At 44.4% G+C, this 26553-nt stretch overlaps 4 protein-coding genes across 5 annotated transcripts; 2 read left to right on the top strand and 2 right to left on the bottom strand.

Annotated features, from left to right (window-relative positions):
- Window positions 1-810: 810 nt before the first annotated feature.
- On the bottom strand, window positions 811-6898 carry lmod2b (leiomodin 2 (cardiac) b). The gene is made up of 6 exons (XM_035614255.2): window positions 6269-6898; window positions 5539-6021; window positions 4665-4925; window positions 4348-4563; window positions 3794-4243; window positions 811-2906 (listed from the first exon to the last, which is right to left on the bottom strand). Exons 1-6 carry the CDS (start codon window positions 6542-6544, stop codon window positions 2880-2882), a joined length of 1713 nt encoding a protein of 570 aa, XP_035470148.1. The 5' UTR covers window positions 6545-6898; the 3' UTR covers window positions 811-2879.
- Window positions 6899-8151: 1253 nt separating this feature from the next.
- On the bottom strand, window positions 8152-13637 carry asb15b (ankyrin repeat and SOCS box containing 15b). The gene is made up of 14 exons (XM_035614230.2): window positions 12816-13637; window positions 12417-12525; window positions 12183-12235; window positions 11882-12013; window positions 11619-11786; window positions 10975-11081; window positions 10716-10854; window positions 10447-10618; window positions 9964-10124; window positions 9434-9578; window positions 9191-9346; window positions 8998-9100; window positions 8743-8896; window positions 8152-8654 (listed from the first exon to the last, which is right to left on the bottom strand). Exons 2-14 carry the CDS (start codon window positions 12521-12523, stop codon window positions 8485-8487), a joined length of 1767 nt encoding a protein of 588 aa, XP_035470123.1. The 5' UTR covers window positions 12524-12525; window positions 12816-13637; the 3' UTR covers window positions 8152-8484.
- A 68-nt stretch (window positions 13638-13705) lies between these two features.
- Window positions 13706-20034, top strand: LOC118288303. The gene is made up of 7 exons (XM_035614265.2): window positions 13706-13856; window positions 15311-15418; window positions 15556-15612; window positions 15699-15857; window positions 16042-16201; window positions 16560-16660; window positions 17563-20034. Exons 1-7 carry the CDS (start codon window positions 13845-13847, stop codon window positions 17725-17727), a joined length of 762 nt encoding a protein of 253 aa, XP_035470158.1. The 5' UTR covers window positions 13706-13844; the 3' UTR covers window positions 17728-20034.
- A 191-nt stretch (window positions 20035-20225) lies between these two features.
- si:dkey-14d8.1 (zinc finger protein 768) lies at window positions 20226-26421 on the top strand. Of its 2 annotated transcripts, none has more exons than XM_035614173.1 (7): window positions 20226-20425; window positions 21271-21479; window positions 22235-22324; window positions 22435-22527; window positions 22868-22978; window positions 23512-23635; window positions 23770-26421. In XM_035614173.1, exons 1-7 carry the CDS (start codon window positions 20401-20403, stop codon window positions 25476-25478), a joined length of 2361 nt encoding a protein of 786 aa, XP_035470066.1. In that variant the 5' UTR covers window positions 20226-20400; the 3' UTR covers window positions 25479-26421. The 2 variants fall into 2 exon arrangements, with proteins under 2 accessions (XP_035470066.1, XP_035470073.1); XM_035614180.1 differs by lacking the exon at window positions 20226-20425 and adding an exon at window positions 21694-21815 and having other exon boundaries at window positions 21339-21479.
- Window positions 26422-26553: the final 132 nt, after the last annotated feature.

Here is a 26553-nt window from a genome sequence, read left to right on the forward strand (position 1 = left end):
TTTTTGTTCATTCATTTGTGGTTTGATTTTTAGTTTGCAAAAAATACGATGATAATTCTATAAGGGTTTTATGCATTGCATACTTTGCTGCACTTGTTTTTTAATAGAGCATCAATCGTCTCTGTGAAGTTTGTAATTGAGTATTTGCATCTGTGTGTGTGTGTGTGTGTGTGTGTGTGTGTGTGTGTGTGGAATAATCAATGCAGGCCTCATCACCCACCTACATTGAGAACAGCTGAGCAGGGGAGTATCACACCCTGAACAGCCAGGTAGAAATGAAAGCTGGGTGCGTGAAGGAGAAAGCAGAAGTACAGTAAGTCTTTCTTTGTTACAAAAAAATTGTGTGTGAGATTGTGCAACTCTAGTTCCCAAAAAAGCATTTGTGTTTCTCTATTTGAATGAGTGCAGGCTTCCCCTTGTCTGTCTATTAATAGAGAAACACAAGGAGGCTATAAAAGTGAATCATTGTGTGTGAGACAGAAATAGTTGAACGTTGAAGACCTCACATTTTGTCATGTGAGTCCATCTGTCTCACCCTGTTTCTCTATGTTTGTGGGACAGACTAATTCATGTGACGATGCCGTCTATCTCATCGGTTTTCCATGACGACAGTAGAATCAGATACAGAGTCCTACATCGGGCTTTCTTGTGAGTTGAAGTCATAGCCCAATCATCCCAATCATCATAAGTCATATTATAAGAAAAGAAGACATGCAGCAAGATATGACAAGTGATTACCTTCCAGGAAATTGAGCGGGGCGATTAAAAAAAAAATCACAATCACAACAACTGAATGCCTTTGCGATTTATTTTTGTCACACTGACCATGTATCAGCTCCCTGCTGCTGGAGAGCTTATGAGGGGGATTAGAGCAGGTATGGCACTTTCCACTAGTGTGGCGGCACTATATGGAGACATAGAGACCCCGACAAACACATGGACACGGGAGAAAGACAGAAAGGCCTTTGTAGAAGCAGCAGCGTGCATGTCGTCTGTGAAGTAGAATAGCAGAAGTAGAATAATGCACTTGCAGCTGGATTTGCATTTTAAGGAATTTAAAACCTCGGGAGTGGTGCAGTAGAAGAGCTGTCGTTTGTGAAACGGCAGCATCTCATGCATACAGTAAGAAAGGTCAAAGGTCAAAAGGCCTGGGGGTTGTGACCGAGAAGTTTGAGGGATATTCTGTAGCTCAGTGTTGAAGTAATACATGCAACAGCCTTGATAATTTTGACGCGCTTATAGTATTGCATTTCCCTACAGAGCATGGACACATCTGTCCATCCCGACGATAATGTCCTGAATTCTGTGAGAGGATAATGCAGTGGCCACCCTGAGTGCACAGGCCCGACCCCACTTAGAAAGCAGGAAGTCGGTGCATTTTATGGTGCCTCTATTGACAGTTGGTCGGATATGACAAAGTGAAGTGCTTGAGTAGAGGAAGTTTTATTCTTAGACACGCCGCTGAGGGAATTCATTGTGCATACTGAGCCGCTGTCGTCATTGTACAGACCAGTGTGCAGAGTGTACCCTATAGGAGCTGGTCATATATAATATGTAATATTCAGTACTGTTTAAATGGACTTTATAAAGCGCAAAACTAGGTTTATTGATTCTGCTTTCTTTCTTGCTTTCTTTCTTTCTTACTGAAAAGTTTGCAGTATTTTTTAAAAGTTCGACAAGTTTTGAACTCAATTGTTATGCAAATCTATCTTTAAAAAACTGTGGAAAATCAAACCCAGTAGAAAAATAATAAACAAGCGTGGACATCATAGAAATTATTTTTGAAATTAAATTTAGTAAAACTCCCCGTATTAACTAGGCAGTCAAATCTCAGGTCTTGAATGTCCGAACAGCACACGAATGCATCAACATGCAACCCTGCAAAATAATCTACGCAATTTTCAAGACCTGATAAAAATTGATTTTCATACCACACAGAAGTTCATGCATGCAGTGCCTATAATGTAAAAGAAATCTGTCTAAAAGCTCCTGGTATCCTCTGAGAAATGATTTGCCATAATGTAATTATCCCTCATCCACTCTCTCACATGCTCTTGGCCTCCCCCTCCCAACCTGTCACCTTTCCCTAAGTGTCTGAATCATCATCTCCCTCACTCAGTCTCTCCATCCCTTTTCTGTCATGTCATTATTTCTGTCTTGACCAAGCGTCCCGTATGTTAATTGGAAAATCCTTTGGTTTTTGGGCCTTGTCGACCCCCAACATTATCCCACTGACCAAGTAGCTCTGTAGGCGCTGTGTCCTGCAGCTTTTAAGTAGCCCGCAGCTAATTATTGGATCCTGTGATGTCGGATGCGTCGGAAATCTTTGAGACAAAGAGCCCAGTTGTAGCACCTGCTAACCGGAGTGGTTGTGTTGTGAAAGAGTCAGAGGGAGGAAATGCATCAGTGGCTTTGTGTGCTTCCTGCCGTTTGACCCTTTTTTCTTTCTAATGGAACTCACCATCCAAACCAAAGAAAAGGAAAACAGTCCACATAGTTTGTAGAGTATTTCTGTAAACACCAAGTGGCTATATTTATACATCAACATACAGTTCAACCAACAACAGATCGTATTTACAATTTTACAGTGAATGGAACAACTCATCAGTTAACAGCTCATGTCAACTCATGTCAAAATACCATTTTCTCGATGCATGAATACTTAAAAAAAAATCAATTTTCAACTTATCAAAATGTAAAGCTATTATTGAAGTGCAAATTTCCAGTATTTATTTTTTATTTTTTATTTTTTTAGATGAGTAAGAATTCAGACCTCAGACATATTTTCACCTTGTACCTTCATCACTGTTGGTCACACCATCATCATCATTATGCAGATTTCCACCGTAAGGAATCAACCTCCTTTATTTCTGCTCGTATTATAGTAGATGATGTGGGACTTCCACCTGGAAAATGACAAGGATACGTGAGTTTTAAATGCCATAGACATATTTTTAAGGCTTTCACGCTTTTTTAGGAAATATGATGGTGACAGCAAAGTCAGAGTCCTGAGCACATTGCACGCTTCCACATTGTGTCACGACATCGACAGATTATGTTTTACTGGGCTGCGTTGTCGACCGTGCGTGTGTTTGTTTGTTGCGTGCCGTGGTAACGTATCACAGAGGTCTTTATCAAAGCCGCAGTGAACTGTGTCTATTAATACCTTCACTAAGTGGCAGGAATTTCACAGCTAGGAGACCCCGCCATCTGAGGGCAGAGCCAATTTTCCACTCTAACAATGTAACAAGCTGTGCTAAAGCTGCGGCCGAGGTAATGCTCGTCGTTCAAAAAATATTTTAAAAAATAGCGAAACGTGCTCAGTTTTCTGTACATTAACAATTCTCATTTATTGTTTTGTCTTCGCGTCTTCGTTTTCCCTCCTATCCCTCCTTTCCTCTCTGCAATAACTTCAAGTATCTTCCTGCCTAGCGCGAGAATACTTGACATTATTATCGGCTACATGTTTTTTCTCATGTGCGTCTCGGACCGTTGAAGTATTGTGATCATATCACAGTGTAGTGTTGGCTGGTGGTAAGCAGCCTTTTATCTGCGGAGCCCAGTGTAGGGACGGAGATGACTCAGACACCACTGACTCTGTGTCATCCTCATCTAAATTCAACTTCCTACTTCGCCAGTTTGCCTAGAGAGGGACAGTTTTTTTTTATGTGGCACACGGCTTGTGGAGCAGGAATGCTTTATGCATACTTTTGTGAACAAGCCATCGGGTTAAAAAAAAAAAGAATCATCATCATTGAAATGCCCCGATTGTTGCTCAAATCCTTCCACTCACCCGTCTCAGGTTGCGGACGGTGCTGCTGCGGATGGACTCCATCAGCTGGTCGTGGGCTGACCTCAATGGCGTGGAGGGCCGGCTGCCCTCCTCCCCTCTCCTCTCCGCAGACACGGGCCTCAGCGCGCTCTTCAGCTCCTTCAGGATGCTGCCCGTTTCGTCTCTCCGCGGCTCCTTCTCCTTGCCCTTCTTGCCTTTCTTCCCTTTGGTCTTTGTCGACTTCTTGGCGCCCGCCTCATGCGCCCTGATGACCTCGGCGATCATCCTGGTGGGCTGCTGCTTCTGGCGCTGCTGGGGAGGCAGCGGTGGTGGAGGAGGTGGAGGAGGCGGTGGAGGGGGAGGAGGAGGAGGTGGTGGTGCAGGAGGAGTGTGCTTCTTAGGCAGGTCTACCCGGGGGAGTTTGGGTGAGGACCAAGGTGAGCTGTAAGGCGATGAACCAGGTGTTCCTCTCTGGACACAGAAACAGGGAAATAGATGAATTAACTGTAGTCAACTGCCAGTGGGGCAATGATCGTGTTTTGTGATGTATGTCTTTTCGGAGCAAGGTTACGTACGAGGGCAGTGGTTCGGGGGTTAACGGCCCCCTCCGTCACCCCTTGTTGGCCCTGCTGAAGCTGCCTCTGCTCCTGCAGCCGTCTCTGTCTCTGGCGGTCCTGGTTCCTGGTGAGGATCCCCGTCATGCTCATCCTGGGACCTGGGAGGTTGAACTGGTAACCCAGCTTGATCAACGTGTGGTTTTCCCTCAGAATCTTCACCATCTCCATCTCCACCTGCGGGAGGAAGTTTGTAAGTGAGGGACAAGGGGGGGGGGTTTCCTCTGTGGAGATGGGTTGTGTTGGAACCAAATGGGAGGCGCGGGAAGAGAACCAACCTGTCCTCCACACATGTGTCTCTGGTTGTGGAACCGAAGCTCAGTGAGAGTGTCGTTTCCTGGAAGTGCCTGAACCAGCGCCATGACGCCTTTCCCAGTCACATAGTTGGACTCTATATTCAGGCTGGTGATGGACGAGTTCTCCCTCAGCATCTTAGCGACGGCCAGAGCCACGGCGTCGTCAGCCCGGGTGTTTGCGAGGCTAAAGAGCCGCACGTGTACGTTGGCCCGTAGTGCTTCGGCAAATCGGATGAGGTTCTCCTGAGAAGTCAATTAGAAAGTTCTAACAAATGAGAAATTCCTACATGAAAGCATACATAATGTAATTTGACCTGTATCACAACCATAAATATACACCAAACTGAGCTTTATTGTAATTTAAAGATAGTTAAAGGACCATTGGCTTTTTCTCAACCCCAACACAAATGAAAATATTTAACATTGCAGTACAACTAATGTTTGTCAAGTCTATCAAGGGTGAGAACCCAAGTTGTGAGGCAGCAATTACCAGCAATACTAAATCGAGCGGATTAGGCGTCTTAGCTACAACTTGCCACTGGGTAGACCACAATAGATTTCAGTCATGTGCAGACCGCATGTTCATTTTCCACCAATGGAAATTGTTTTCATCAAATGTGTAATAATAATAATAATAATAGTAATAATAATAATCATAAATTGCATTCATAGAGCATATATATATATATATATATATATATATATATATATATAGTGTAAGAATCCCCTGTACTACGTAATCATGGCGAGATGCCTTGTTCGAAAAAAAAAGGTGGCATACAGTCAAAAGCATACCTTTAGGTTCTTTTTTTCAAGACAGGGATGCATTTCCAGGGGCGCTGGTCGACATTCTTACCTGTGAGATGTCGTCGATATTGTTGAGATTGACCTCTGTGAGTTCAGAGTCGTTGCTAAGGACTCGCTGGAGAGCGTCGTCCACGACAGTCGGGTTTCCGGTCGCGTTGATGTCAGCAGGGGGAGGGGGAGGAGTCAGTCTAATTGGCTCCACCCTCTGGGGTTTCAGCAGTTTCGGGGTTTCAGCCCGTGATGTCCCAGAACCACATGAGGGTTCAGGTTTTGGTTTGTTATCTTCTTCCTCCTCTTCCTCCTCACCTTCCTCATCCTCTGTTACAGCTTCCTCCTCTTCCTCACTGCCCTCTTCTTCTTCCTCCTCCTCCTCCTCTTCTTCTTCTTCTTCTTCCTCCTCCTCCTCATTATTCTGTTCTTCCTCCTCCTCCTTCCTTTCATACTTTTTCTGCTCTTTCTCATTTTCATCATCTTTCTCATCCTCTGCTTCACTGTTTTCTTCTGTCACACATTCCTCCTCCTGTTCTTCATCCTGTATTTTGAAAGTGTTTGATTGTCATTATGAGTATTTGTATTATTTAAAACTTCCATTTTGTGAAATAACAGATGATATATTGGCTGCTGGGCCTATTTGCTATGATTTTTCTTCCTTTTAGCAGTCGAAACTACTCCTTACTTTTAGCATTTTTCAAGTTATTTGCCCTGCGTTTGATCTGATAAAACTTCAAACAAGCGGACTAACTCATTTTACAAATACCAAGCAAATCAAATTAACTGACCAGTTTGGGGCTTCCTCCACCTATCTCGTCCTCCAGCAGCCTGCGTGTCTCGGTTTCCCAGTACTTCATGAGTGCCTCTCTGCTGAAGGTGCCCGTCGGGGTCTTGTCCGTCTGGTCTCTCTGTCTGAGTCCTATGGGCACGTTGGCGTCAGGGTCAATGTCCGCCAGCTCCTTTTCCAACTCGGCCAGCTCCTCGGGGCTGAGGGAAGCCAAAAGCTCGTCCTCATCGACATCTTCGTACTTACTCAGCTCTCGTCGGTACCCGAAGCAACTCATGGCCCAAGCGGGAACCAGCACAGACCAGTCAGAATCACCTTGATCTAGATGGACCAGTTCTTGAGTCGCATAGGACCTGGTGTAGTGTAGAGCCCAAAATAAAGGAGAGGTGTAGAGAAAGAGATTCCAAGAGAAGTTGAGGTTCCACTGTGAGGTCGCTTCCAAGCCCGGTCTAGGAGATCTTTGCCAGGCAAGGTGTTTGGACGTATTCGCTCTAGTTGTGTGCTCGTGATGATGAACCAGATCTGTCCTGGCTCACTGTGTCGCTGTTGTGAGGAGTCTCTGTGTGTGTGTTTGTGTGTGTGTCAGTGTCCCCTCGTCTCTAATCTCCCCAGCTGCTGTTCGGGCCTTAAGAGAGGGATCAGAGGGGGGAACATAGCAAAGTGTGGGCCCCATGATGCGGCGTCTTTTTTTGGGAGCCAGCGCCCTGAGAGACAGAGACAGAAAAAGCGCGTGAGCTCAGACACTGTGTGGCGTGTCAACGTGGCAGTCTGTCACGGCGGCCTGGGCGGCCTTGTTCACGGCCAGAGAAGATCAACTGGACCCAACAGACACACAGAGAAAGAGAGACAAACAGAGATCATTTATCGAGTGATGGCTCGATCTCTGCGTGTCCAATAGTAAAGCGGTGTTGGCTCATCTTCCATTCTTGTTGTCAGCTCATCTGGATGATTAGAAAACTCGTATCATGGCAGAGATACAGTTCACGTGGAAGCAGGGACAGGGAGGATAGCTAAGAGCCCACTGGTTTCCAAATGAGTAGTTTAGACCTTTGCAATAGATTAAGATTACCGTGTGTGACTTCAACACATCAAGATATTAGCTTATTATAGTAAAAGTTGTTTTGCCGTTAAGTTGTGAGTTCCACCAAGGCAGAAACGTACCGACTTTACCTCTAATGCCACAATAAAGTTAACTTTTGTACTTTTGACTCTTGGATGGATTGCCATGAAACTTGGTACACACATTAACACATAAACCTATTAGCCTTTCACCTACTTTATTTCATGATCGCACTTGCAAAACTAATGACATTCCCATCAGCCTCAGCTGTTTACTTTGTGTTCGGCGCTCGTTAGCACTTGCTGCCATGCTAAAAACTACAAACGCCCTGAGCTGCAGATTCTTGAATAAATACTGGGACCTTATTTGACCTGCTGGTGAATTACAACTCCTACTCCAAGCTGAACGCAAAAGTTGGCAGCCCTGGAAGAAGAAAAAAACAGCTGATGCATCAAAGCGTTTTTGGACTCGCTTGGCCTCACAAATAGGTCGATCAGTTCGGGGCGTTCCTCTTTTTTAAGATTCCGATTCGCTTGAGAGCAGATTCACTCAGTTGGAAGTTACAGAAGTACCCGCCCTCCGAATACAGACGCACATCAGCTACATACAGTACATAGCTCATCATCAGCGTCATCGATCCAAATCTCCTCTAGTCTGTCACAGAGAACACAATGGAGAAATTACAGTGATATTATTTAAAGGCATTTAAAAACCAATACAGTCTCTTCCTCCTAAACTGCTGTTGATTGATGAATACCAGTCAGATCCAGAACAGAATAGTTGTAGCAACACACATACCGAATGAAATCCTAAGACAGAGGTTGTGAAACTTGAACATTTCTATTCATTTCAATTTTTTTTCATCACAAAATACAAAACATTTCATTCGTTATATTTAAGTAACAATTCTGTTTAATTTGTATTCAAACCCCATATTGAAAATACACAACATGAGCACAAAAGAATAGAGCATTGTTAAACGTTTTATACCTCATCTGTTCAGGAATAAACTTTGATTGGGTCAGAAGATGATTCAATGACACAGTCATGAACTACAAGCAAGACACTCTGGCTCATAAAAAGTATATTCTAGTTGGAAAAAGTGCTTTTTTTTCAGTATGGGTGTTTTAGTCCCACAGGTGTTAATACAATTTGTTTCACGTAGCAGAGGGGTCACCGAGCAGGTGGTACTCTCTGTAGGTCAGGTAGTTCTTCAGTCTCGGAGGGAAAGGAGCAGCAGCCATGGCTTCAGGGTCATTCAGCGTCCTGAGGCTCACGTGACCTCGGATGACCAGTCGACACAAGTGTTGCAGGGACCTCGGCTTGCCTGGGGACACACGGACAGACGTATAAGACTTCGGTTGTGCGTTAGGGCAAATTTAAACCCACTTTAACGTCACGAAAGGAAGTTTTACTCAGTATGTCAGAAATCTCATCCCACTCCGGCTTCTTCTCCAGGATGCGTCTGAGGTCGGGACAGATGCGGACATGGCCGACGTAGTCCAGGAGCAGCCTCGCCACACTGCCCACCACGTGTGCCAGGCACAGCACCGACACAAACTCACAGAACTGAGATAGCAAAAGTCAAGGATGTGATTAATTGTATATGCTGGACTATTGGCTCATTTATGACTTGTGGAGGACCCGTGTCTTTCTGTATCAGCTCTTACCGAGATGACATCGGGTTGACTGTAGATTTGGTAGGCCTGGTTGTGGAGGTCAGTCCAGCTGCTGTCCGTTTCGTCACCGTCACCATGGCAACACTGGAAACACCTAGCAGGGACAACATTGCAGCGATGTTACCCACGGAACAGGGAATCCAACTTGAAACTAAAATGAAAAAGGTACATTTTACAGATGTACTTGTGAGCGTGATATCCACTGTTGAGCAGCAGCCGCAGCATGACGTGGTCCCTGAGGCAGTACTGCAGAGCAGTGGGGAACACTGTGTCAGTGATCACCCCGAAGTAACAATTCACCTCCGCTCCATAGGACAGCAGCAGCCGCACCAGCTCGTACCTGAACAGAACGAACCCAAAGGTTCCTGCAACACAAGCTTGTTTTCTTGTAATACTGAAGCAACACGCACCTAAGTGCACAATACACCTCTCAGCTCGTACGGCCACCAGGATGCATCGGAGCGGGTCCAGGTCCGACCTCGCTCCGGCTGCCAGCAACATCTCAGCGCAGGTCACATCACCGTTGGAGACGGCGAAGTACAGCGGCGTCTTCCTGAGGTCCCCGTAGTTCTCTGTAGCAAGTTTGTTTTACAAAAGATCAGGGGGCAAGCTGATTAAAGCTGCCGCAAAAGAGAGATCGTGAGTCCAAATCAACAGAAAAAACGTGTCTGATGCTGGACGTTTGACACATTTTTCACATTCTAAGTGGTTGAACCAGTGGTTCGAATTGGCTACGACTTTACATTTAAAGGACGATGGGTTTAAGCATTTAACAATAGGTTCAAAAACTGCGGAGCGTTAAGTCACTTAGTCAGACACTCCAGGTTTTAGGACAAATGAAGTCTTTATTTCAAGGCTCCAGACGTGCGTGAGAGATCAGTGTGAGTATGAGTTCATGCTTGCCTCCAGTAGTACATTTATGTGTATCCGCATATTTTAGCAATAAAATGCCCATACCAGAGATGTGTGTGTGCAGCAGGGCGTTGACATCATATCCTTTCTGTATGAGCAGCTCCAGACACTCAACCTGTCCCCCGTCGGCGGCTGAGTGGACGGGGCTCTGTCCTGAGAGACGGATCGCTTTCTTTGTGGTGATGGGGATGAGAGTCCTCAGGGCTCTACAATGAGAGGGGGGGAGGGTCGTTGGAGCAGGGGACGAAAACAGTGAAAATGCAAGAGGAGGGAAAACAGGACGTAGAGGAAAATGTTCATTAGACTGTGGTAAACAGTCGATAAACAGAAGGCCCTTTGTGGAAATGATTGGGGTGAAAACACTGCAGAGCTGTGAGGTAGAGACAGACGGGTTGTAGTCGACAGTTTGATCAATTTGGCTGCAGAAGAGGAGGAAATGAACATTAAATTTATCTTGAGCAATTACTGTATTTCAGGATTTCTTGACATTGTTAAGCTTTTGGCGTGAGAGTATTATGCATCACTCGCAGTATGTGTCCTTCGTATGCAGCTCTGTGGATGGGCAGCTGAGAGGCATTGCTGGCCACATTTGGGTCGGCTCCGTGCTGCAGGAGCAGCTTGATGCAGTCCAGGTTTCCAGAGCCGGACGCGTCGTACAGGACTGTGTCTCCGTTACTGGCCTGGGCATTCACGTCACCACCTAGTGGGGGACAGGAACAGTACAACACGGCCTGACGGGTGGGGGGGGGGGGCACATCATAGCATTGCACACTGCACATACAGCCGGGGAGTTTTACCGTGCTGCACGAGTATGTCCAAAGCCTCGGCGTTGCCATATTCAGCTGCGACGCCCAGAGGCGTCACCCCGTGTCCGTCTCGAGACGTCACTTTGGCTCCATTGCGGAGCAGCAGCATCGTGATGGCAGCGCAGCCCACCTGGTGTGAAGCCAGGAAACGAAGTGGGGAGGAAAGATGGTGGGGAAGGAGACGTGTTGAAAATGCTGAGCTCTGATTTCTCTCGTGCTGTATAGCCGCCAACGATGCTGAGGCGTTCACCTTTGCAGCTTCATGGGTGGCCGTCCACTTCGTGAGACACACCTGCTCCACGAGGGCCCCACCCATGATGAGGGATAGAACCATGTCGTACGATCTCCGTCTCACTGCTACGAAATGTAGAAAATACAAAGAAAAGCATGCTTATGAAGGATTTATCATTAAAAAAAAACTTTTTGATGTTTTGTATACAGCCATGCTGGCGGTTGTGTGGGGCCGCACTCAGGCACATGTGCTTTTAAGCTAAATGCTAACGTCAGGATGTTAACATGCTCTAGGTGCTAAACTGCAGATGTTTAGCTAATGGAACATTTTGAATATGATGAATTCATTTCAGTTATATATAAATTAGTCTTTCTATAGTTGTGAGGCATACTTTGGCTAAAACCATCGTTATGGGGACATGTTGACGTGACGTGAGGACATTTTGGCCCCTCAACTACAAAGGGCTGTTTGAAGGTTAGGTTAATAGGTTAGTGTGTGTGTGTGTGTGTGTGTGTGTGTGTGTGTGTGTGTGTGTGTGTGTGTGTGTGTGTGTGTGTGTGTGTGTGTGTGTGTGTGTGTGTGTGTGTGTGTGTGTGTGTGTGTGTGTGTGTGTGTGTGTGTGTGTGTGTGTGTGTGTGTGTGTGTGAGAGAGAGAGAGACACCGATGAGCAGAGGAGACTCGTTCAAGCTGTCGGTGCTGTGTGGGGAAGCTCCGTGCTGCAGCAGCATCCTGACGTTTTCCACCAGGCCGGCCTCCGCTGCCAGAGTCAGGGCCGTGTCGCCGTCGTCCGTCTGCTCTTCCAGGGTCAGCTCTGTGGATGTCACCACCACTGCAAACACACCGGTAAGAGTATGTTAATAGGTTGCACATACACGCACACACACACACTTTCTTTCCACTCAGCCTGTTGCACTGAGCTCTCACCCTGCAGCACCACATGCAGGATCTCCTGCTGTGGCTGTACAGCTGCTGCGTGCAGAGGCAGCCGGGCTCTGCTGTCGCTCTCTCTGAAGGCAGACACGCAGGCTGACAGCTCCCGCAGTGCACACACATCACCTGTGGAGACCGAACCAAGACCCATGCGGGTCAACAGGGGTTTACATACAAGAACAAGAATTGTATTTAGTGTATTTGTTAGTGCTTCTTTCTGATGCAACCCCTATGTCACCTGTCACACACATGTATTCTTTTATTCAAACAAGGACAGATAGAATAGGAAGCTTGCCGTTGTGAATGGCTGACATTATCTTCGTAAATTCTTCACTGTTTGGTTCTTTCCTGATGAGCAAGAGGAGAAAAGTGGGTCAAATGAAAGATTTGACTCCAGAAACACAATGTTACAGCATCATACTTTTGATATTTCCTGTGACTGTGGAAACACCAAAACATCTGTGACAATAATAATGATTAGCAAAGTACTTTGGATCAATGCGTAGACAGTTTGCACTCTCTCATGTACCTGTTGGTCTGCGAGGAACATGGCAGCTTGTGGGCATCGTGAAGGCTCTCTCGAATGGCAAACTCAATCAGTTCCTCATTTATTCCTTCCTGCTCAAAGTCGTCCATTTCTATATGAAGGGTAAAGTGACAGGCGTGGGTTCCCATGTAAACACAGAGCTTCCTGAATGATTTGTCGTCACAGTAAGACATTGTGCAGGTCGCTTTTAACATGTTAAAGTCCACATTTGCCCCTTCTGGCTTTCTCCAAATGCTGCAGACTGTGCAACTTGTTCATCGGTGACGGGCCGCTGGCAACGCTCATGCTCGACATGGCGTCACATGTGAGTTAACTAGTGCGCGTCTGCCATATCTCATTGGATACCACAAATTAAGTAAGAGTCGGGTCATTTCCTCTCACCTGAAAAATGATCCGAAAGTGTGCAGCGCTCCAGCTCGCAGCCCGTGTGTTTTTGTTTTTGCGGGGTCCTATAAGCCGTCGGGGTTATATTTAGATGTGACCTGCTCTGGATGACCCGACTCAGCTCAGAGTGTGTCTGTCACATTTTCACCACCAGCTCCAGTGAACGAAGTCGCCCCCTCCCTGATTGCCACACTGCGACCTCATTTAATCACATGCAAACACAAACATGTTTACATGTCTGCAGAGAGTGGCACGTCCAAAATATTCTAACTATTGGTGCTATTATGTTTCCACATGAATTCTCGTTGTGTAACTAATCCGCTCCCGTGTGTTCATCAAATGTTGCCTTTGTGACTGCAATTGGTTTGATAATGGAAATCAATTATGGATAATAGCCTTCACTTGGATTCACTTCTTCAATGTAAGTCATGAGGAAATCATGCAATTTAGTTTCCTGCACACACACTGAAGCAAACCGGTAACACCAGAAGCCAAAACATGGACTAAATAATAGAAAATAAGGGATTCAAATACGTAGATCACAATGATAAAAAATAATAAATGCCCTCAGTTTGTCAGCTTAAAGCCTCCACAGATCATAGACCTCTCATTGTTCTATTTTCACTTTCCAAACAACGGCTTGTGGAATAACCTTGACATATTCTAAGTGAGATATTCCCTCGAGAGAACAAGTGCCCACTTTCTCCTGACGAACAAATTGATACGTGGGAGTTTATGGAAAAAAAAGGGAAAAAAAGGCTCTCAGACAGCGTCAGCTTGTGACACAGTGACTCAGCCTGTAGGCGGCCTCTCCTCCACGTCAAAAAGACTTCACCAATCTGTCTGGAGTGAAAGCAGACTGCCGGCCCATCCTCAAGTTTCACTACATGCTTGGACATTACACACACACACACACACACTCACACACACACACACACAGAAAGAGAGAGAGATGAGCTCTGTCTTTGAACCGGAATCGTTGAATTTCATGCACTGGATTTGAGCAGCCACAGATTCTGGCTCCTTATGAGGAAGAAAGTAAGTAACAGCATTTTCCTTTTTTTCAAAGTTTATACAGTTGGTTTACTTTTGTGCTGTAAAATGTAGATTGATATACAAATGTAGCTATTGCCGACAGATAAATTCACGCTTGTTTTGCGTCTATGTATTTGTATGATATTTTTTCATCACTATAATCGACAGTAAATTACCATTTATCAGAAGTGAAAAAAGAAGTAAATTCTCACCTTTAGAGTATGAATGCTACAATAACATAATATGCCCTGGAGTATTCCAAAAGGAGTTCAGTATCAACAGCTGAAGGGCTCATAATGAAGAGTCCCATCACTGTTGAGGTCTGTAGAAACTGCTTCACATGCTGCTGGTGATGAACAGCTTTAAAAAAGGGGGGAGTAATGCAAAAAGAGACATGGACACAGTTGCTTTCACTCAATATATTGAATAAGGCAGATTGGCTTGTGTTACCCCTCAGGAATTCAACCGCATATTCACGAATGCAATTCTGCTGTGAGATAATATTTTTACGGGAGTGAACACTCCCTTGAAGCAAATGTGTTTTTACCGGTCACACTGGCAACATGCTCATTTGTGAGTTGCGCATAAAAAGTCTTGACTCTTTAAAGTAGCTAAGAGTCTTTGCAGCTGTCACATTAATGTCCTTAGTAACTTATCAGCATTTTATATTCGGTCCATTGGTGTAATTATGGAAAAGTGGTATTTTTTATGACTATAAAGCGGTAAACAGCATCCATTATCCAGTAGGTGTATCCACCAACCTTATTTTTTTGGATTAGGGCTGCACCTAGCAATTATTTTAATTGTCCCCTGTTGCAGTTTCCTATTGTGTTGTTTGATAAACTGATTAATTGACTAATTTTTGCAGCTCTATTCTGGTGAGATCTCTGACACCAATGAAGGCTAATTACAAACTAAAATCTTGTACTTTTAACAGAAAGAGTTCTGGGCACTTTACTATAAATTGGATTCTCTATTACGAAGGAGATAAATATGTAATGCATTACTGAGGCCACTGTGCATGTGGAACTGCTTCTACTGCTCCGAATTCAATTGTTTATTAATTGTTTTAATTGAAAACTATGCACACACAGACTTACAGTTTAATTTTGCCATCTCCGTTTTGCAAAAGAATAACTCAGTAAGGTGTCCAGGAAAATATTCTAAATATTTGTTAGATTTATGGACACATTATCTGCTTTAACATAGTAGGCATGACTAACAGGGAACGTTATTGTGCTGTTTTATACAAAAATACAATCACAGTACCCTTGAGCAAGGCACTGTGGGTGTCAACAGAAAAAAAATCTGTACTAATGTGAATCAGAGTTATGCTGAATTGATGCTCAGTGCACATCATCCTCAGAAAACACGACTGTCATAACTTTAATGTAAGACTATAAACCCTGCTAAATACTCTGTGACGTTTTTGTGCTTTGCCTTTTTCTCTCCTGCAGATCTCGAAAGCACCTTGTCTCCTCTTGAGTCTGTTCACAAGTTTAAATCTCTGCTCTGGAAACTTTGGGACGGCAATAACTGATGATGTGAGCAAGCTGTCATTATTGGTGAGATTACCGTTACAGATACATACCACATACAGTATATGTCTGATACGTGATCTCTTGTCACTATGAGACTCTGAGATCTTCTGTTGCTGATATTGCACTGTAAAACTCTTTCTCTGTCATTATTTCCATTGCAGAAGCAGAATATCCCCTCTGATTATGAAATTCCCGTCAGTTACATTCCCAAAGAAGTGGTAGGTGTGAAGCTGTGAGAACAGAAATAACGTGAAACTGTCAAATAGAGATGATTGACGAAAGGTGATTGTTTCTGTACCTCCAGGCTGGCACGTGCTGGGTGGTATTGAATATCTATCCTTTAGAGCAAAGTCTCCGGAAGCTGGCCAATATGTTTGGTGCCATCTCCTCCAACAAAGAAAACATAATCGTCTTCATTGCAATGCTGAAGAGCTTACGTTTCACCTTGAACCATGAGGAACTGGTAAGCAATCTGCAGCTTCTTCTTCCCGAGTGCAAACGGTAACTGAATGCAAGCGGGTAACGGGACAAATTGGGAAAATGTAGCTCAGATTTACAGGCACACGTGTACTATGTTGGACATTCAGTGACTGTTGTGCACATTTAATTGCAGTCATGTCAGCATTGCTTGTCGTCTGATCCCCCAGGAAACCGCGATGCAAGTCTTCCAGTGTCACTACCGGGAAGGGAGCTTAATGTCTGGTCTTTACTTTGACTACATCAGAGACGTCCTCCATGCTGCTTCTCAAGAAACATCCAGCTTCTCGTGCAGGCCGCCGCCATGCCTTAATACACAGCAAACACCAGGTACGTCCTCATTTTGCATTTAGACTCGTGGTTTTCAGCTTAGTAGACGATTAGAGAGTAGATATTTATTAGGAGTCAAGGCCCCAAAATGAAATCTGTAGGCTTGAACACAGACAAATACATGTAGTTGAAGGAACGATAAGATTAAAAGCAAGTGCAGCCAATACTTGGCAAAGCCTTTTATTGCCAGCGAACCAAGGGAGGTAATGTCGTTGAAAAAACATTTGAACCGGTCCAACCAGAATCCTCTCTGCTGGTTCAATAAATGAACATCATGAGGACTAGACTACCTGCTATCAGATTTCTAATGTGTAACTATGTATTCAGTAAAATTTCCAATAATATTTCCTTTCCCCAGGGGGCCAGGAAGACGGTCGTAAATACAGCTGGTCGAAGAGGACGCCCTTGCTCCTGGCTCTCATCCCTTTTATAGCCTGTGTTGTTCTCATCGTTTGGCAGGTGAGTGCATCAACCAACACATCTTCCCCTTTAAAACTATTTGTATTTACCGCTTTTGGGTGAAACACTTCAAATTAATTTTCAAATAACCTGCAGGAGGAATATAGGGAGAAATGGAGGGTTTTTCAAATTTGGGGGAAATAAATTGAGCACCATGGTCTGGACAAACTCTGCTTTATGACCTTCATTTTTGTTTATGCTAAAACGGCTCAACTATGATGGTGAAGATGCTAAATATTGCTACTATTCCTTTTGGTCATTGTAAGCATGTTAGAATTTTGATGTCAGCTTTTAGCTCAAAGCACTGCTGCCCCACAGTGTTGGTAGCGTGGCTGCTAACGCTTACAATTGTCGCACCGTTCTAGCTGAAAATTGCACGCGTCTATATTTCTATTACCAGTATCTTTCAGCACGTTTTTCATGTTTCCTCTTCAAGGAGGTCAAATTCAGTTTAGAGCCATTTCATTATTAGTTCTTCAGAGAAGACACTATCCCGGGTATGTATTATAAACGTAATAGTACCTAAATTAAAGTGGTTTGCTTGCTTTTTGCAATATTAAAAGAAGCCTCCCCCCCAAAAAATTGTCCTTGTTGCAAAAATCTTCCATCAACTCCATTGACTCTTGTGCCTCTTGTGGTCTCTGTGGGTCAGTCTTATAAAACCTGCATGATAATGCGCCCTTGTTTTAGTGAGCACTTCCAGGAAGTCAATTCATGTGAAGTTAATAACTGCTCATCAAATATTCAGCAGTACTCTGAGGCTCTGTTATTACCCAATGTAATGATCTTCGCTTTGGAGATTTATTATGTCGTTTGTCCATCATAGAAAACAGGATTGAGGATAAAGCATCTCAGGCTGTGAGATGATTTTCTATCTTTTCTTTTCTTTTTTTCTTTTTCAGGTCAAGTCTGGAAGGCGTTTACCAGCGTGCAACACTGAAAATAACCAAATGGCCCCCTCTGACATGATCCCAAGTGTGTCTGTCTCCATCCCACTTCAAACACTCGCCCACGCTGCTGACACTCAGCCAGCGGGGGAGGCGACACCTGAGCATGAGAGTGGATGAAACACAAACACGTTTTGAACAACTCACTCTCCAGGTTGGTCTGCCATTGGCAGCAGCCTGCTGGATACACGAGCGCGGTGCGACACTCTCCCTCTGCTTTCAGTCACCTGAGCGCTTGGACTGGAAGTACAGCACAAAACTCCCCTGCTGTGAAGGAGGGGTGTGTCGCAAAAATTCCTCGGGCATTTCTAACACCTAACCACGCAACGAGATGTCTTTTTTTTGTTAGGGGGCAGAGGACAGAACTCTTTACACATTGGCTGCCAGATGGCTGGGGAGGGTTAACTAATCGTCCCACCTTGGCCAGTGTTTAACAGCAGTTGGCCGGCCTGCTCCGAGCAGACCTCGTCGATTGAATTTTCTTTCCTGCCACTCTGCACTGGTGCCATTCAGGGTGTTCACGGGCTCCAGTTTTGAGCTGCAATCAAAAGTGTTGCCGGCGCCACAGATCAAAATTGTATCACACTGTTTGGACGACATCACTTCCCTCTGAGATGGGTCGCGCGCAATCAACTTGTAGGCTGGTTACAGAGACTGTCCCGTCACTGCTGTCGAATCAACACAACGGTCTTCAAGATCAATCCCATCCTGCTCCGGGTGTCTCCCTGAAAAGCATTAATGGGATTAATGAAATGTAAAAAAACAAAAACTGACATGCAACAGCAGCCTGTCTGTTGACGTGAGCACGATCTGTCACGAACAACACCGAGTGCAGTTTAACAACAGCGTCCCACTTTGTGTATCAAAGATCTGACCAGATGGCGGATAGCCATCGCCGGAGGCACTTTGAATCCCGTCATTGTATCTCAAAGCTGTTGCCCAGTGATCTATAGCTGCTACTCGGCCACAGTGAGTGTGTTAGAGTTTTTAATGTCTCATCCACTGAGTCAATCACGTTCAGTCATGGGAACATGACTCCCCGAGTGCGTGAGTGCTCGCGTACTGAATGTGTCAGAGCGAGGGGAGCGGGAGACGGGACGGGCAGGATGAGAGCAAGTGAGGGAGATAGGGATAGATAGATGGGTGGACGGATGAGCTCAGCGAGGAGCATAAGGAGCGCTTGTTCTCGTCACAAAGGAACTGGCCGTAGGCTGGAGGAAATGCCAGTTACAAACACGACTGATGTCGGCAGATCCCTATGAATCAACAGGCGAAGAATCTTTCCAGACCGCAGGCTAAGTGGCCTCATCTGCAGAGGATGGTTAGTATTTCAATAACAATTTTCTGTGTTCCGAATGATTTACTCCCAAAACACACCGAAGAAATGTGGAAAGATCCCTTTTATTAAAATGTTTTCCTGTTGCAGACAGAGTCTACAAGTTTTAATGTTGTTCGTTGTCTTCTAAGTGACCAACGTGTATGATTTTTTGTTTTTGTACTGTGGGAAAATGCATATTTCTACTGTGTGAAATATTTAACTTATTTTGTTACAAGATAAACCACTTACTAAATGTAATTAACATTGTCCACAATGATGTAGAGGAGGTAGACAAAATACTGTGAACACTCAGGGAAACTACAATATTGCTGTGAAGTAACTCTGAAGTATGTAAATCATCAGGGCGAATATTTCTAACAGTGGGTTATATTGACTTGGATGCCAATAGGTGCATTCATCACACCCCTGTCTACATGCCTGTTATTTATCGTTTGCTTATTTCCACTTCTGATTAATTTCTCTTTGTTTTATTGTGATTTAAGTGACTTTCTTTTACATGTTTTTCTATTTGTTTTTGGCTGAATCATATTGAGCCATTTGCCATTTTATTTAATTGTGAAAACTCCTAAGAAAAAGTTTGATTGTTACATGTTTTATAGATGGCTAATTGGCATTCAAATGAATTTCTAATGACCCACATTTTTAACAGTTTTGTAACAGTGATTCGGTCAATTTTCTGAAAAAAAACAAACAATGTTGGTTGAAACGTTGACATTATTTTGTCTACTCCCTGCCTGTGGCCTATGAGCAAAATTATGCTGTCAGTGTTATGTGTATCCTGTTAGTATTTGTCAATAATATAAAGATATATCGATATAATGTTTCCTGTTATTACTGCTGGTCAGAGTCTGAATCTTTCCTTCTGTTCAACTTCTGGAAGACATGTTGTGAAATATCAGGTCTCCATTATCAGGATTTTAGAATGTAAGATTCCTTTACTCAAGCCTCCCTGACATTAAAGGGGAGACACAAATTCACTGATTTCTTTATTTTATAATGACATTAATATAATGTTTGGTGTTTACATTTGTAGTAATAAAAACTGCATTTATGGTTTTCATGCTTCACTGGGAGCAATGATGTGAGGCTGAATTGCTGTACTTGACTCCATTGTTCTGACTGTACATTGCACCATGTTGTACTGTTACTCTCTCAAAAATAGAATAATCACGATTCATATTGGCGATTTATTTACTTCTTTTGTTCCGTCACATAAAAAGAAAATAAATATCGGTGCTTTTATTTTATGCAGAAACATCCGCCGGAAACTTTCAGACTTTTGTTTTGGAAAGCCGTTGGCCAACGGTCGCCATTATTCTTCCTGGCTTGACGTAGCGGAGAAAGACGGTTAAATAGTTTTTTACATTATATTTCGGGCTGAACCGTAACGTCGCTGACGCACTCGGTGCCGTCGGTCGTTTGACATGTGTTAGCGACGCGTCCTTGTACACACAATGGAGAAACGGTCTGACACCGCAGGTAAGTCGCTAAGCTAACGTTAGCAAGCTAACGGCAGCTGCTGCCGCCGCCGCCGAGAATGGCGGGTCAGAAAAATAAGATGCAACATGTGCCGCGCGAGGCGGCGACACGGCTGCTCGCTCTCAATCGCCCGTCGGTGTGTTAAGTAGCCAAGCCTGCTCGGCTATATTTGGCCAAAGTGTGGCAGTTGGCGAGCTAACTAGCTTCAGCGAGGCTCTTTTCTATTTCAAATGAAATCCTCCCTCTTCCGGATGCACCGATCGACCGTTGCACCGTGTGAAAACAACAAAAACAACTACTGTAACTCTGATGAGCTGCACTGCTCCCTCTGCGTGAAGTTTGACTCTGACTCGGCTGCAGTTTGCCGCTCATTCTCTTCACGACTGCACATGCACACGCAGCGTGTGCACAATTTCGATCGTCGGACCGTGGTGGTTGTGAGCACTTCATCGCCCCCTACAGCAGCTCGTGTCTCCGCCTGCAAAACCGAAACTGGTGGTTTGCATTAAAACACAACCCCCACGGTCGTGCATCTGATGGGGGGGAAGATTTACATTGCACCGGTTACTTTTGACTGAAACACACATCATGTACAGTCAATACATTGTAGAAATGACATTGTACAAATATTTTCTTACAAATGTACAGATTCAACATAAGATCTATAAATCTCCCTAAGATCCATCAATGTTTAAAAAAAGGCCAACAAAATTACCCTTGGTTTTCATACCAGTAACTAGTAATTAGTGCACAATAACCATTTCTGGCATAAAGATATAGTTGCCAGGTTTGTGGTGCCGACTTATAAATGTACAAATGGTTTCCAAACCTCGTGTTCCCAACAGGTGTTGGCGGCGCCCTACCCCTCGCCTCCCTCCGCCTGATGGCGTCCCCGCTGCAGCTGACGTACTCGTACATATGGCAGGTCATACGGCAGCGGAACGTGAAGCAGTACGGCAAGGTGGAGGAGTTTGTGACCATGGTGACGCAGACCGTTCCCGAGCTCATGAGCTTCAAGCAGACGGCCCAGCTCCTCCTGGGGTTGAGAGCCAGGGTGAGTTCCCTCCTTTGTGTGTGAACGTCCAATGATATATATTGTACGCTTTATGTGAGCAGCAGATGTCGAAACAGTGCACTCAGCTGGACACACTTGCAAAGATTAAAGCCCAGTGTCGTGTGAAAGAATAGATTAATACTTTGTTGGCTCCGATCCTCCAGCCCTCAGTTCCAGTTTATTTAAGCACCGTATCCCCTGTGATTGGCTCCAGGCCCCCCGTGACCTGTAAATGGATAAAGCGGTAGACGATGGATGGATGGATCCCCCCTATCACACTCAGCCTTTGATGCTGCGCGCCCTCCGGGCTTCATTCCTACAGATTTGTTTCTGACGGTTATTGACACCACTCTGATGTTGATGAACTCCATATGTCTTGTATTACAAATAACACGCATCGAGAACAAAAAGAGCTTTTGAAAATATTTGTAATTCCCTCTCTCTTACAATGAAACTGAGTCATTGATTGTTTTTTTATATATACATGTATGTATATATATATATATATATAAGATGATATTGTGTTTGTGAAAAAAGATTTAAAAAATAATACAGAGTGATCTTTTTCAATATCTTCCAGCATTAACTGTGTGTATGTGTTATTAATAGGTTTGGATTCTTCTGATTACAATACTCTGTGTGTGTGTGTGTGTGTGTGTGTGTGTGTGTGTGTGTGTGTGTGTGTGTGTGTGTGTGTGTGTGTGTGTGTGTGTGTGTGTGTGTGTGTGTGTTTGTGTGTGTTTTTTGTGCTATAGATCATTTTGGAATTGCTTCACAAAGACGGCCCACCAGATTCCCGAACTATTCAAACTCTAATCAACAAGTTGAAGGTCTCCTCTTCAGGGGTAAGAATGCAACATGTCACCCCACAAGAAACATAAACTGTTGTACCAGCTCAAAAGGTTATGATAGATTTAATCACAAATTAAATCTGACCATATTTCCTATTTTACAGAAGGACACAGAAGTGGAGAAATGTCAAACAAACTTCATGGTGCTGGTCCAGAATCTGCTCAAGAGCACTGCTGAAAGGAAGCGCTTCTTCCAGGTATCCACATCCGTCTTATTGTGGTATGAGATGATGGTTATCATCACATTAAGCCTTTCGATCCACTTTAGCGGCTCATTTAGATGTGTTAACAAACACTTTCAATCTCACAGCACAACACACTTCTGGTCTGATTTCCCACTCGTTCCATTGTCTGTCAACGGAAACGGATGAATAAGCAAACACATTCATTCATCCCAAGAATTCAGCTGCATTAAAGCACACTGCATGTGGAGATATAACACATTAATTTAATATATCACTCCTTTTGTAGAAAGTGTGATTTTGATCTAACTATCCTGTTTGACTCATATCTTCCTCTCTTTCCCTCTCTCTGTAGGAAGTGTTCCCTGTTCAGTACGGCACAAAGTTTGACACGGCGCTGCAGGCTCTGACTGCGGGCCTGGTTTGCAAGCTGGAGCACCTTCTTCCTGTTCCCAATCTGTCCCAGGTTCGCACATACAATGTCTCTGGATGTTGACATGATTTGTTTCAGTGTAGGTCACTGGCTGTAGATGGGAACTACAGCATCTCTCCTCCAAGTTTCACTCTAGTTAATGTGATTATTTAACAAACTTTACAGTATCTGGACCAAGTGTCTGCAAAGATTCATTAAATGTTAATTTCAGACTTCTCTTTGCATTTATACATTTTGTAAATTTTTGGCATCAAACCAATTTTACCACAAGGATTAAGGCTAAATAAATTCAATAGGCTAAAACTATATAAAAACAAGTTAAGAATTCAATGTAAAGTCTTACTGATCAATTTTAAAATGTTTTAAAGCCTCGAAAACTTTACTTTAGACTTTTTACAAATTGTAGTTCAATCAATGTTTTTATGTTTTGAAGAAATTGATTCAAGTGATACCACGAACATTCATTTAATCCAAAGATAAAGGAAACAGGAACCAACTTAAAAATTGCAATCAAAACTGCTGTGATAATGTATCAATGACTTCAGTGTCTTACCACTTGGCCTCAGCTTGGTGCCATGATCTCATCCGACCCCACTGTCCTGGAGGCGTGTGGAGGCTTTATCCCGGACCAGACAGACCTGAAGACGCTCCTTCTGCACCAGCAGGCCAAAGGACTCCTCGCTGTTAAAGGTATAGGCTAGGTAGTTTGTATAAAAAAGAGATGCTACCAAAGTAGTAGCATTACATTATTAACTTAATGCAAAAGTCTTTAACACGGTAGAACATTTAAAAAGAAATTTACAATGATTTTTGTTTTTGTGCAGCCACCATCTCTTCATCGGTGGGCGACTGCGTTCTCTCTTCCCTCGCCTTTCGGCCCAAACCAGTGGAGCCTCCACCGCTGCCGCTGCCGCCGCCACCACCACCAGAATCACCAAAACGTTTAGAGGTCATCCTCGTTGGTGCAAGCCCAGCCTCCCTCAGTGATGCCGAAGAACTGGGAGTGATGTCAGACGACTCTGACCGCCCAGAAACGCCTGCTGCTAGACCGCAGCGAAGAGGGCAATGCAGTGATAAAACGGGTGATGGCAGCGCAGCAGTGGAAACAGGTGTCACAATGACAGCTCAGAGCGAGAATCTGGCACAGGAAAAGAGTTCTACAGAGGTGCAGACTTCCACTACCATACAAAGCAGCGGAGAAGACGGAGCAACAGCAACGCCAGAGAAACTAGAACCACAGCAGTTGCCCTTGAAATCGATCCCTTTCAGGGTCGTTCAAATGCCGATCAAAATGCCCCCCGGCTTAGAGAATGCGGGCAGTGCCGGAATTAAGGATGGCCAAAAGCCCCAGACTCAGCGGGTCACGTTGCATCAGTGGGTGTCGCAGATTGCCACTAACTCGCTCTCACTTCCAGCTTTGCCACCGCTCCCTCCAGCCAGCCTGAGTGGGGGATATGGCATAAGGCCAAGCATGAGAAGAAAAAAGCAAATTAGGCCTCCGGCCGACAGATTCACCTGCAGCGTGTGTGATAAAAGCTTCCCGTACCAGTCCAAGCTAATGGACCACGAGCGCATTCATACAGGAGAGAAACCGTTCCTGTGCACGGCGTGCAACAAGAGCTTCCGAACGCAGGCGTTCCTCAACAACCACCTGAAGACCCACAGCACGGCGCGTCCGTACGCGTGCGGCCAGTGCGGCAAGTGCTTCACAAAGCTGCAGAGCTTGACCAAACACATGCTCGCCCACAGCGGCCAGAAGCCCTTCTACTGCAACATCTGCAACAAGGGCTTCACGCAGTCCACCTACTTCAAGAGGCACATGGAGTGCCACACGAGCCAGGTGACGTTCCCCTGCAAGCACTGCAGCAAAAGCTTCCCGACGGCGTTCAAGTTGACTAACCACGAGCGCTGGCACACCAGAGATCGCCCGCATATGTGCGAGCGCTGCGGCAAGAGATTCCTCGTCCCCAGCTTGTTGAAGAGACACATGGGCTACCACATCGGCGACCGCCAGTATCTCTGCTCCCAGTGCGGGAAGACCTTCGTCTACTTGTCTGACCTGAAGAGGCACCAACAAGACCACGTGCCCAAAGCGAAGATCCCGTGCCCAGTTTGCCAGAAGAAGTTCTCAAGCAAGTACTGCCTGCGGGTTCACCTGAGGATCCATACCAGGGAGAGGCCCTACCGGTGCTCCATATGCGAGAAAACCTTCACCCAGGTGGGGAATCTGAAGGTGCACATCCGGCTGCACACCAATGAGCGACCCTTCAGCTGTGACGTGTGCGGGAAGACCTACAAGCTGGCGTCCCACCTGAACGTCCACAAAAGAACTCACACGTGCAAGAAGCCCTGGACGTGCGACACGTGCGGGAAGGGCTTCTCTGTCCCGGGCCTCCTGAAGAAGCACGAGCTGATACATACGAGGGAAGCCAACCCGGACTTCTCCGGCAAACGGAGGCACAGAACCAAGCACAAGAAGCACTCCCTCAAGAGGAAGTACGATGAGGAAGAGGAGGGCAGCGACGATTATTAATCAAAGAAGTATATTTTGTCATAAATAGCTCTGATCAGATCACTGAGGTTAAAAACCGGGGCTTGTCCAGAAAGCTACAGCACAAGGAAATCTTTGAACCTATTTGACCTGTTTCCTCGTGGTGGCGATCATGGTTTGCGTAGTGAAAACACATTTGATTGATGATATTTTTTCCTATCATTGAATATAAAGTCTCCCAAAAATCTGAGTTGTAATCTGTATTGTTAGTGGTATTGGCTGGAGCAGCTCCACTAGTAAAGTCTATTGTATTACTGTATGACTGTGCTGTTCTTCATATAGTTAGTTGCCCAACGTTGTAACAATAAGAGAAATATAAGATAGCGTTACAGCCTTGTGATAATTTTCTGCTGTTTGAGCAAGTTGTTGTCCCCACCATGCATCATGCATTACAAAAGGCTTCCTTATTATGTCAAATATTTAATTGATGAATATCAAGTAAAAAATATTTTGATGCATGTGACTGTGTAGACAATGTGTAATTAAAATGTTGTAGTGTCACTAGAAAACATTTAACTTTGTTACAGTAACCTTGTTCAGCTTTTATATGTAACCGTGAACTGTTAACAAACATATACTCTGCTTTTGACTAAAATAGACTAAAAGGCTGATTTGTGTTTATTATGTTTTCTTTTTTGGGGGGGGGAATCCAGCAGTCTGTGCTGTTTTGTTGCTGTAATGGTGTTGAATTAGGAAAAGAAATCATTGAGGATTTTTTTTATTTGGGTTGAGCACAATATTCATTCACTCTTATCCAAATGTGTGATGAGGTTGTGCTGTGCCGAGCTTTTCTTTACTTTACTTACTACCACTTTTGTGAGCAGCCTTGTTTAAGCAAAAAATAATGTTCCTGTTCTCAGTTTTAAAAATTCTTTTTTCCACTTTTGATGTTTTACAGAAAAAATAAACACTTAGTAAAGAACCATTTTCTTACTGGTTTCCTAATGTCTTGCCCACTTTTTTTAGTTTTTGCATGTATTAGTTAGACCTATATGTATTAGTTAAGACCTATCAATTCAGTTATTTTTCTCTTTCAGATTCACCCAATACAGCAGAC

Source organism: Scophthalmus maximus, chromosome 12 (genome assembly GCF_022379125.1).
Source record: "Scophthalmus maximus strain ysfricsl-2021 chromosome 12, ASM2237912v1, whole genome shotgun sequence".
Lineage (NCBI taxonomy): Eukaryota > Metazoa > Chordata > Actinopteri > Pleuronectiformes > Scophthalmidae > Scophthalmus > Scophthalmus maximus.

Bases quoted from the DNA above. Each gene is read 5' to 3' on its own strand.
- lmod2b (XM_035614255.2), bottom strand. From the start codon at position 6,544: ATGAGTTGCTTCGGGTACCGACGAGAGCTGAGTAAGTACGAAGATGTC. The intron at 4,926-5,538 runs GTAAGAATGTCG...TTGACTTCTCAG, and splicing joins ATATCGACGACATCTCACAG to GAGAACCTCATCCGATTTGC. The intron at 4,564-4,664 runs GTTGGTTCTCTT...TTCCTCCCGCAG, and splicing joins GACACATGTGTGGAGGACAG to GTGGAGATGGAGATGGTGAA.
- LOC118288303 (XM_035614265.2), top strand. The intron at 15,858-16,041 runs GTAAGCAATCTG...CTGATCCCCCAG, and splicing joins CCTTGAACCATGAGGAACTG to GAAACCGCGATGCAAGTCTT. The intron at 16,661-17,562 runs GTGAGTGCATCA...TTTCTTTTTCAG, and splicing joins TTGTTCTCATCGTTTGGCAG to GTCAAGTCTGGAAGGCGTTT.
- si:dkey-14d8.1 (XM_035614173.1), top strand. From the start codon at position 20,401: ATGGAGAAACGGTCTGACACCGCAG. The intron at 20,426-21,270 runs GTAAGTCGCTAA...TGTTCCCAACAG, and splicing joins GAAACGGTCTGACACCGCAG to GTGTTGGCGGCGCCCTACCC. The intron at 23,636-23,769 runs GTATAGGCTAGG...GTTTTTGTGCAG, and splicing joins AGGACTCCTCGCTGTTAAAG to CCACCATCTCTTCATCGGTG.
- asb15b (XM_035614230.2), bottom strand. From the start codon at position 12,523: ATGGACGACTTTGAGCAGGAAGGAATAAATGAGGAACTGATTGAGTTT. The intron at 11,787-11,881 runs GTGAGAGCTCAG...GTGTGTTTGCAG, and splicing joins CCTGCATGTGGTGCTGCAGG to TGGTGGTGACATCCACAGAG. The intron at 8,655-8,742 runs GTAAAACTTCCT...GTGTGTCCCCAG, and splicing joins TGAGATTTCTGACATACTGA to GCAAGCCGAGGTCCCTGCAA.